The following is an 11,878-nucleotide window of genomic DNA, read 5'->3' on the forward strand; positions in this document are numbered from 1 at the left end:
GTCCAATATCCTCTAACACCCAAGATTCAACAACCTTCACTAGGTACTCTTATAGTAGATAAATGGTTGTTAGAATTTTTTTCAATCACAAAGGAATGGGAGGGTCTTTCTCAGTGAACAACAAAAATCCAATTAATCAATATCCTAGTTAATTGAAGTTTAAAGAAAACAATTTTACCTCCAGACTATTAAAAACCCCACATTATTTTCACATGACATGCCAAATTCTCTTATTCCTTATTTAAAAATTCATTTTCATTGATTTCCCTTCTCATACCTACTACACTTACTCTCTAGAAATTATCATGAAAAGCAGTGTCTCTATTCAATTTATTATTAATTATTCTTTCCAACATTGAAAAATTATGGAATGTAAAATTTGAGTTTGTAATGGTGCCTCCTGGTATAGATTATATTTAAAAATAATACTCAGGTACAACCAACTATGGTTATCAACTTGTTTGTAACTTAATTTGTGAAGAATCTATGGCCCTTTATTTCCTAGCTTATCTCCTTTTTGCCAATAAGCCATTCTAGGTCACAGTCCTGTTCCACCCCCAGCAAAACACCCTACTAGCTAGGAATGCAAACTAATGCTAATTTAAGAAAAATACAACTTGAAAGGAAAGTCTGATGATTTAAAAAATAATTTTTTCAAGGCTAATGCATAAATTTGGGATTTACAAAAATTGTCTATGTCATCATTCCTTCTATCATTCCAAGTACCTGAGAATAGGATAAATATTTAAAAGACAGAATCCGCTAATATATTCAAAGAGATAAACCCTATTAAAGCATATTCCCATAGGCCAGATACTTCCAATATAGAAGTTAATTCTCTAGAACAATAGACATTGCTGGAAAATGCACTTATCACCTTAGACTACTAGAGTATCTTATCAAAGATAAATCACAACCTTGAGCCCTTTAAAATAGCAAATGCAACTTTAACAAGCTCTCAAATAGCACTTTATATTTTTGGAGAATTGGACCTGATAAGCAAACAGGGAACACACTAGTTATTTTTATAATTTGAGAAAGTAGGACCTTCCAGAATGCTGCTGGTCATTATTGACCAGCTGATCATTCATGACATCTCTACGTGGCAACACAGTCTAACATTTAAAAATAATGTCTGACATATCTTTCATTTCTCTGGTTAATTTCAAGGATGTACATAAACAACAAAGTTCAATCAAGCGGAGATCCTCAATACTTTTTGTTGTGCTTCATTTTATAACTTTTGTATACTATTCTGATGGTGTTCCTTTTTTTCCATCTCTAATCTTTATCAAAACTGAAACTGTTTAGAATAAATTTATCACAAAACAGAAGATTTTGTTATCCATATCTTGACAAAAAATAATGTTTGATCAGCATATACTGTCTTTATTTTACTTGTAACAGTCATAGCCACCATTTCTACATAAAATCTCTCTATTACATTTCTACTTGTCATATATTTTAAAAATACTACAATTAGAAGTTACCTGAAAATTCAAAAGAAAGCTGATCATCTTGGGTCGTGAAACTGATATGTAACTGAACAAAATTTAGATTGATAAAACAATTATTCATTCAAAATTCATTGTGTACTTTGTGATTTGGTTCCTGAATTTTAGGGAAAGTCCTGGTGCATGGATTTATTTTATAATGAAACTTTGTGGTACTGGTTGGGATAGGCAGGTTATATTCCCTACCTTCATCTCAATCTGTTTGGTGTCTAGATTCTGAAATAGCAGCTTTACTCGAGTTTTGCCGTCATCTGAGGATCCCTTAAGCTGAGAGAATTTAAATCTCCAGAGAACATTCTGTAAAGGAATGACATTAATTAATAATTTGTCACCGAAATTTACTGTCATTTTTCAAAACAATGTAAATAAGTTGAATATGCTATTTAAAGATAAATTCAAGTTTTTCACTGAGATTTATCATGGTATAACCATAAAAGATGATACAATATTTTACATTTACAAAATATTTTATACACTGTATACTTCTAAAAATTTCATTTCTTCCTCACCACACACCCATGAGGTAAAGAAATAAGTATGAGTCCACAGTTTTCTCTCTTCTGATTATAGCCTCTCTGTTCTCCTTTTTTCTCCCTCTCTCCCTCCTCCTTCTCTCCTTTCCTCTCTTTCTGTCTCTGTCTCTCTGTCTCTGTTTCCTTGTACTCTTCCCTTTGCCTCTTCTCTGTCTTTCTCATTGTTTCCTGTTTTTATATTGAAAACTTCAGGAAAATGCCATTTATTTGCCTGGAAAAATTTTCTCACATAACACCCTGTTATTGCTCCAGTATAGAAGACATGGTCTAGTGGAGGGCAAATAGAATGAAAAATTTTAATCCTGACTGACACCAACTCCATCAGTGGCCTTGGGCAAATCACTTAACCTTAGTTTCCCCTGGACCAGGTTGAAAAATGTAGATAATACTGCTTCTTTGCAGTGTTGCAAAAATAACTGAACATTTACCAAAGTACTTAAAGATGAAATACACCCTATAAATGTTTACTCCTTCTATTTTTTAAAAAAGACATAGAAAATAAAAATTTGATAATAATATATTTGATAAAAAATAGCCTTAATTGTAGGTTTTAAAATTATAATAAAATTTCCCCCTGCTGAAAAGTCTAGTACATAATAGCTGCATTTTTATACCAAACTATGATTTTTTTTAATATCAAAAGAATTTATTTTTAGATAACTTCCACATCTTTCCCTTAGCATCAATGTTTTGGAGGCATGGGAAAGCAATGGAGTTGGTGTACTGGGCATTTTAATTTGTCTTGGCACCTTTTGACCTATTTCTTTATAAATCCCCATTAAACTATGGTATTTTAGCATTCTAAATGGTACTAGGGACTTTGCAAAGATTATGCTTTATATGGAAAAATTGGAGTATAGGTTTCATGTAAATCACTTAAAATCAAACCTCTACTTGTAGAAAAAAAGGAAAAACCTTTAAAAAATACAAATCCCAGAGTATTTGAAGGATGACTTCTAAGTCTCCTTGTAGCTCTAAATGTCCTATAATTCTATGTTATGGATAATAATAAACTCGTATTATATAGTTCTTTAAGGTATACAAATTTGTTGTCTCAATATGCTTATTAGGTATCACAAGTATTTTATCCCCATTTTACAGATGACTTGGTCAAGGTCATAGAAACTACTTTAGAGATCTATTAAAGCTTATGTAAATAAGCTCAGCTTTTAGGAACAACCCCATTAGGGACACTTTCTCACACAACTGTGCACTCAATTTTAGAAAGCATTAATCTAATCTCTTGACAGAATCTTCTTTGCTTACCAAGGCATAATAACTTTAGTCCCCAAGGGAAGACTAAACATACCCTTTAGAGATTTAGAAATGAGTATGAGATTTGGAATGAACATTCCTTTTCTAGTCCAAGCATGGGCTATTAAGCTTGCTTTCCTCTGCTGATTTGTAATATGGATGACTACAGATATCTAATAAGCTCCCTTTTGCATATCCCTGCAACCCTACATCATAAGATCATAAGAAGTCTGGTGACATCTGATGAATAACAACTTTTTTACAATTGGCTCACTCAATCAATACTACAATATTAATGCAACCCATAATTCTTTAAACTTCAATGATGCCTGCTTTAAGTTTGATTGTGACAAGCAGGTAGACTGACAGGGGTTAAAAGATAGCACCCCTTTTGGGGCAGCTAGGTGGCACAGTGAATAGAGCACCAGTCCTGGAGTCAGGAGGACCTAAATTCAAATTCAATGCCAAACACTTAACACTTACTAGCTGTGTGATCTTGGGCAAGTCACTTAACCCCAATTGCCCTGCCTTCACCTCTTCAAAAAAAAAAAGATAGCACCCATTTTAAAGATACCGTTTAAAAAGGTTGAGAACATGAGAGTGTGTGTGCTTTGATGTTAAGTAGCAAAAATAATATAAGCAACTGTAAAGAAATATCAGTGCTTACATAATGTAATAGATAGGATGATCTAGTATTGGCATCTTTGGAGCCACCACATCATTTTAATATAGACGTAAGGAGATTGCTGCCAAGCAACGCAAAGTAAAAAGGTCTGCTTATGTAAGTGATGCTATGTGCATCATTGCAGTTCTAAGCAAAGGAGAATAGCCACTGAGAATAATGACTGGTAATTTTCAGGTCAGGCAGTGAGTACATTGTATGCTTTGAGAAGACAATAAAATATGGGCCTTCTGAAACACACTTGTACATGCTGGCTGCCCAGATTCTAAGTGTACACTTATTATATTGGCTAATTCATGAGCTGAGTGATAAGAGATGACTCTATTAGCTTCAAGGGAGTGCATGTTTGGGGGGGTGGCATACTGACAATCTACTCTCCAATAAGAAAGGGAAAAAATGTTTCCTTTCTAAAAATTCTCACTCTTGAATTGTCTGTCCTTTCCTAGGGATGGACATTGATAAAAGTGACCCCCTTTCAATTCTACAAGAACACTAAATAACTAGTTATATTTCAATTTATGAATACCACCTGAAGTCATAGAAATAGCACTGGAATTGGACCTAGATTTGGAACCAAAAGACCTAACTTCATATTTTGGCTCCACCATTTCCTAGTCACAAACAATAATTAATTAATTATAATTGCCATAAATCCAAAATGTCACAAAAAACACATTTTATCATGTTTAATAATAATTTGGCTCAGTTAGTTGGCACAGTGGAGGACTTGGCCTGGAGGCAGAAAGATCTGAATTCAGATCTGGCTCAAAATGTTAACGAGTTATGGGACTTTGGATAAAACATTTAACCTTTATTTGATTCAGTTTTCTCATCTATAAAATGAGGATAATAATTTTGCAGGTTTATTATAAGAATCAAATGAGATAGTATTTTAAAAAAAAACACTTAACATAGTGCCTGACTTTTTAAGCATTATGTAAATGGTTTTGCTGTTTTTGTTATTATTATTTTTGTTACTGTTACAACTGCTACTACCAAGTATAGCTACTACTACTATTCTTTAGTGATCGGACTTCTGGAAATGGGTCTCTTTGCCCTTTAGGCTATTCCTCGTATAATATACATGCAGCCTATTATCAGGCCCTAGTAATTGCAATTCTCTGACCTTGCTTTCAATAATACAGGGTAATAATAGCAACAATAATAATATTTATATAGCATCTTATGGTTTGCAAAGCTCTTTATACATGTTACTGTGATGAGGTATTGGGTAAACATTTTAATAGAAGGTCACTATTAAAATGAACAAAAAAAGCTATATCAATAAAAGTATAATGAATGCCTAGACATTTTAAAAGAAACAGATTCAAAGGATGAAATATTATAGAAATGTAAAACTAAATTATATCAATCTTACAAAATGTATCTGGTCAGAGTTTGGAAACTAAGAATTTGGAAATATGATCATGGATATTAATATGAAAATTTAGGAAGTTTTAAATACATATATGTAAAATATACATCTTACATATATAATATATGAATTATATAATTTGGGGGGCAGCTAGGTAGCACAGTGGATAGATTGCTGGACCTGGAGTTAGGAATACTCATCTTCAGGAGTTCAAATTTAGGCTCAGATACTTCCTAGCTGTGTAACCCTGGGCAAATCACTTAACCCTGTTTGCCTCAGTTTCCTCATCTCTAAAAAGAACTGGAAAAGGAAATGGCAAACCACTTCAGTATCTTTGCCAAGAAAACCCCAGTGAGGCTATGGAGAGTCAGACATGACTAAACAACAATATATTATTTTAATGTATATGTGCTAAGGGGAACTAAAAAGATTATTGTCTTTTCGGGGCATTTAGGACAGGCGTGTGTAACTTGAAGCCTTTTCACAAGTACAGCCCTTGGTCGAATCCAAGCTTCGCAGAACAAAGTTCCCTACCCTTGATCTAGGAGATCCTCCTGTGATGTGCTAAATCTAAACACTATTATTCATTCCTGGGGCTTCATATGGGGACAATGGTACCACCAACAATAATGGAGCAAGCATTATTAAAGATTATTTTAAAAAGAAAAAAGAAAGCATGAAAGAGATTATTTAGCTCTAGGTGAGAAGTTGAAGACCTTAGGGGTACAAATATCTTTGTATACTCTCTTTTGATACATAGAATTCACTCCTCTGCTTCTTTCAGTCCTCTTAGAAATCCTAGCTTCCTTCAAACCACAGCTTAAGCACCATTTCCTATATGAGGCCTTTCCTGAGATAACCCCAGCCACCAGTCCCTCTTCCCAAAAATTACCTTGCATTTATTTTGTATATGTTATGATGTTTCTTCTCCTGATTGAATTTGCCTCCTTGAAGGCAAAGACTGCTTTGTCTTTGTCTTTTTAAACCTAACACTTAGCATAATTCCTGACACATACTAGACACCTAATAAGTGCTTGCTGATTGATTAAAAGATGACTTAAGAACGGATTTTAGATTTGTGCACTATGGTTTAAAGTATAGAAATTACAGATCTATTGGCTAAGGATGTGGATCACCTAACAAGGAGTCTTGTAAATGTCATCAAGAAGGCTTAAATTTGAAAATAATGGAAGAAAAAAAAATGCCCACAAAGATCTCCCAAGTCACATACCATAAAAGGTAAGAGGTGGGAAGTAGTAAGAATAGGAGAAGAGACGTTCATAGCTCACAGGTAGAATCTCAGAATTGGATGGCTCTTCAGAGATTATCTAGGCCAACTCATATGCCCCCAAAGAATATACAAGTAGTCCCTTTTTGAAGAACTTGTCAGTAGTAAAACATTCAGGTCAGCAATATATAGGAAAGTTGACTTTTGATGAAAACCCCAGCTCAGAAAGCCCAGTACATAATTCTAAGGTGTTAAGGAGATATTAAACAAACTGCAAAAACATAAACACTGGTAATAACTTTATGAAATACAAACATCTCCCCAAGTCAAGAAGAGAACAATTGATATGGCTGAACAAACAAGTTAGCCATGTTTCTGAGGGATTTAAGTAGTTAAGAACTATATTACTTTCAGAAATTTAAAGTGAAACAGATTATAAACTTGGTAATGCTTCTGGGGAAGGGGGAAGGAGGGAATTTGTTTCTCCTATCTCTTCTGTCAGCTATATAGCTTTGAAAAGGGACCTTCAAGGAGCAGGACCTTTGGCAGTAGATGAGTCAAGGTAAAAAGAGGAGCCTGGGAACCCAGAAACCTATCCAGCAGAGACACTCTTGTTACATGTGAACTCAATGAAGCAAGGTCCTACAACACCACAAATTGTGAACTATTCATAAATCTTCCTATGTCATTACATTATTCTTCATCACCACTGTACTCTAAGTTTGAGTCTACTCTTTCCATGGGGATTGTGGATATTTGTGGATGATTTCATCCTAAGTTTGAAAGCAGAATATTTTTCAAGTTACTCTTTTTACTATGCTATCTTATTAAATGTTTTGCTAAAAGCCAAATGTGTCTGCTGGTTATCTGTTAAAAGGAAATGCTCTGGTTGTAGCTCATGAGCCATTATGTTAGAAGTGAAGATCCACGGGGTTACTCATAGAATTCAGAAATATTTGTCATACTTATGACAAGCTCATGCAACTCATGAGCAGGAAGACAGGTTGGAGGAGCAGCTCATGACAGAGGCTGCTACCAATTATTTTGGATTCCTTTAAAGATATTCAGCGGAGAACAACTTTTACATTCTCAGAGATGAAAGCAATAATCTTCATCAACACAATGCCCTGGGTAGGATTACATTACACAACCACTCATTGTATTCTTTTCTTTCTATATATCAGATACTATCATGTTGATATTTCCATCATGCCTTCCAAATAGCCTTCTTCTACTTTAATACTTCTAACAATAGGAAACATCCCTCAAAGACTACCTATTCTGTTCTTGAACAGCTTTAATTATTAGGAATTTCTTATGGAGAGTTAGTCCTAAATTCCTCTTTTTTTGTGTGTTGTAGGCAATGCTGAATGAGCATAAGATGTTCAAAGGGGCAGTCTAAAATGGCACACCTCCAAAAATTTTGTAAGGCAGATAGAGGGTTAGAGAGGCAGTGGCTGAGAATTTAAGCTAAAAGAGATAAGGAGCCACATCAACTGGAAGAGAAGATATGACAGGTGGAAAAACTGAAGACTTAGAGGATTACTGCAGGCAGGGGGATGGACTTCTCAGATAACAGATAATTACAAAGTGAAATACACACATGTGCACACACATATATGTGCATGTATTCATAATACATATACATGCATATACACCCATATGATATATATATATATATATATTATATATACACACATGTATATAAAATCAGGAAGACTCATCTTCAGGAGTTCAAATCTAGCTTCAGACACTAGCAATGTGACCCTAAGCACATTTGCCTCATCAATTAAAATGGGCTGTAGAAGGAAATGGTAAACCACTTTAGTATGTTTGCCAAAATACCCCAAAATGGGATCATGAAGAATCAGACACAACTGAAATGACTGAACGACACCACATTGAATAGATTTCTCTATTTGGTTGAGTGGTAGAGGGGGATTTTGAACATGTTGGGTGGATGTTAGTTACATTCCATTCAACTGGTTTTATATCAAAGCTTTGTAAATGCCAATTTGGTCTTCCAGAGGTGAAATATTTGAGCTAGAAAACAGGCAATGGGCACATAAATCCCCAGTTGGGTGATAAACATGGGATTAGAGATTAGAAAGTGCCTGAAAATAAAATAAATGGATCAGGTTATGAAAGGAGAGTTATTATACTCTTTAAGTCTGCAGATAATTAGATCATTATTTGATTGTGCTCTTAAGCATAACCTCAGAAGGTCCCAAACAGTCATGAGTGTCAAAAAGTTTTATAAAATTGTAACAGATCTGTATTTTTTCAATTTTGAAGGTCCCTGATTTTTCAAATCCCTTCACATTCAAAGTCAAATGTTGTTCTGTTTTGTTACAAAAATTCCAACAATGTAAAGCAGACAGTAGAGCTAAGAAGGGAAGTTAGAAAATATCTAATCTTATTCTATCACTATTTTTTATAAATGAGGAAACTGAGGCTCAGGGAGAAATTACACAGAAAAAGGGAGGGTAATATATATATATGTATATATATATATGTATATATATATATATATATATCTGATTCCAAATTCTGTGCTCTTACCATTACACAGGCTGCTCTTTATTTTCTAATATTATATTTGTCTGTTAATTGTGATAAACTTGGGCCTCATGTTTATGGACAACATTACTAGGGATTATCAGAACTTGATATAGTGTATACAAATCATACAGAATATTAACAGCCTACAGTAGAAATTGTTCTGGAATGTTTAGAACTTCTTAGATAAACACAGACATATTCCTGGTTGATATTATATAATATCTTACTAATAGGCATGGAGAATGAAACTGTCCAACTCACTGATTAATGCAAAGTAAGTAGATGATCAGCTCCTCATATGAGTCTCAAGAGAAGTGAGAAAAGGCACCTTGTTATAAATGTTTAAAAACTGATTGTATTGATTACTTAATATTCAAAAGAGAATGTTTTTTAAAGAACTGAATTTTGAAAGGTGCCTGCAAAAGCTAACCTGATTGACAGTTTTCCTGCTCCTTCAGAATTGCTAATCCAGTTACCCAGTCCTAAAATATTGCAAAAATGCAAAATAGAGCAATTGGTCAGTGAGATCATATCAGGTGGTTATGCACATTATAATAAGTATGATAATGATATGTAAAAGCAGCATGCTACCAAAGGTCAAGTTCTTAATTGAGAGGTACCTTGAAAATTATCTAGTCCAACTCTCTTATTTTATAGATGAGAAAACTGAGGCTCAGGGAGGGTGAAGTAAGTTGCCTGAGATAATAGAGGTAGTAAGTAGCAGATTTAGGGTACTACTTAATTATATTAACTAAGTTTTCCAAATACATGTAAAAACAGGGGTTTGTAGATAGATACATTGGTAGATAAATGGACATTTGTTCAATCAATCAATAAACCTTTATTAAGAACCTATTATGTTCCAGACACTGTGTTAAATGCTAGGAATACAAAAGAGAGACAAAAGACAATCCCTCAAGGAGTTTACAATTTAACTCATGAAATTACAATCTAAGGAATGTTAAACAAATGTTAAATTTAAGGGGGTGAAGATACAGGTCCCAAAGATCAATTTGGCCTAATATGTCAACAAGAAATTGATTCTTTTCCTTACCTCAACCATATTGGATAAGAAATGTTATTTTTCCTTGCTAATACTTGGGATTCTCAGGCAGTGAGTCTAAAAATGAATATATTTTCTTTCAAAGTACATTCATTGAATGTTAATGGAAACAGGCATAGGTAGAAATGTATCTGTCAGTAGTTTCCCTGAGTAGCTAAGTTCTGTTCACTCAACTCTTTTATGACATTTCTCACTCAAGCTCAAGACCAGAGGTAGAAGTGCCAAACGCCATTACATGCAGCTGCAAACACTCCCCAGTACAAGGTGAATCAGATTAAAATGTAATTGGGAAATATTTAACAAAATAAATAAATATACAATAAAATAGATAATATTACATATTAAAACTAAGTCAATATGCATCCACCAGAGATCCTTATGTATGGCTTTAGGGCCCCATATCTGAGTTTGATAAATGGGTTAGACCTTTCAATTCAAAGGGAATTGAAAAATTCCTTGATATTTAGTTATCAGAGAGAGCTGCACTCTGTATTATCAAGGGCGGTGCATATATTAAACTAATCTGACTAATATTTTAAAAGTCTTATCTTGACTTCCTCAACCCCAAATCAATGTACATTAGTTTGCTAAGGGAACTTCAACCATTATTTAAACAAGCATTCCAATTCAAGAACTGGTTATTAACAATTAGTAATATATATGTATATACATATTATATATATGTATATATATACATATTATATATATGTATATATACTTAAAAAGTATTGAACTTCTTGACATCTTACCTTTGTCTTACTGTCAAAACAGGTGAATCCCAAGGCAAAATCCACTGTGAAGCACAATGCTTCTCCTTGCCAGCTGCACATATATGTTTTGGACTAGAAAAAAAGTATTAATTTTGAGAAAATATGGTTTTAAAACCATTATTCATTCTAATATAAGAACACAATTCTAAACTTCAATTCTAGAAGTAAACACCAAGGAAAGAAATTACATACAAACTAACAACCCAGGGTGAGAGAAAAGAAAAACCTAGGTCATTACAATGGCAGAAATATTAGGACTCTGATGAAATGTGTTTTTTTGACTCTAGGCCAAATAACTCCTGGTATTTGAAATCTGCACAAGCTTTGATGAGGTTTCTTGTGACTTAGACACACAACAACAAACCAATCTGACCAAATGCTGAGCCTTTCACCTTAGGTGTCAATAAGTGTCTCAGAGGTTTGCAGCTAAAGGGGTACTTGCAAACCTCCAATTCAATCACCTCAGGGAGTCATGGGCATAGGAAAGGCAGGTTGTAAACAACCTGCCACAGGGCCTGGTAGCTGGTACATCAATAGATCATCTATCAATCTGACCTGAAAACAGTCTGACTAATGATGTATATAAATTCAGGTCAGAGTTTTTCCAAAGTTGAGTGAATCTCATCATCCCCTCCCAACCCTGGGAAATGGGTAAATTATGGAGAGGTAACTTTTTGGTTATAGAGCAAGGAAATTCAGGGAAGACCTGGTACCCCAAGGAATTCTACTCAACATATTCATGTTCCTCCCAATCCGGATCTTATGTTTTCCTTTGAGTTAGAACCTTACACACTGATGAGGAAGGGAGGAATGAAGGGATGGAGGGAGAGAGACAGAGAGAGAGAGAGACAGAGAGAGAGAGAGACAGAGAGAGAGAGAGAGAGAGAGAGAGAGAGA

At 34.2% G+C, this 11,878-nt stretch overlaps 1 protein-coding gene across 1 annotated transcript in view; it reads right to left on the reverse strand.

The window, feature by feature from the left end:
* Positions 1 to 11,878, reverse strand: part of SNTG2 (syntrophin gamma 2) — a 199,540-nt gene that overhangs the window by 46,148 nt on the left and 141,514 nt on the right. The window contains exons 7-8 of the mRNA XM_069108692.1: positions 10,961 to 11,053; positions 1,701 to 1,811 (exon numbers count right to left, since the gene is read on the reverse strand). Coding sequence (XP_068964793.1) covers positions 1,701 to 1,811; positions 10,961 to 11,053 — 204 coding nt within the window. The remainder of the gene's footprint in view (positions 1 to 1,700; positions 1,812 to 10,960; positions 11,054 to 11,878) is intronic.

This window comes from Petaurus breviceps, unplaced genomic scaffold (genome assembly GCF_028583685.1).
Source record: "Petaurus breviceps papuanus isolate PSGF00001 unplaced genomic scaffold, PetGlider_PUasm1.0 90418, whole genome shotgun sequence".
NCBI classification, from domain to species: domain Eukaryota; kingdom Metazoa; phylum Chordata; class Mammalia; order Diprotodontia; family Petauridae; genus Petaurus; species Petaurus breviceps.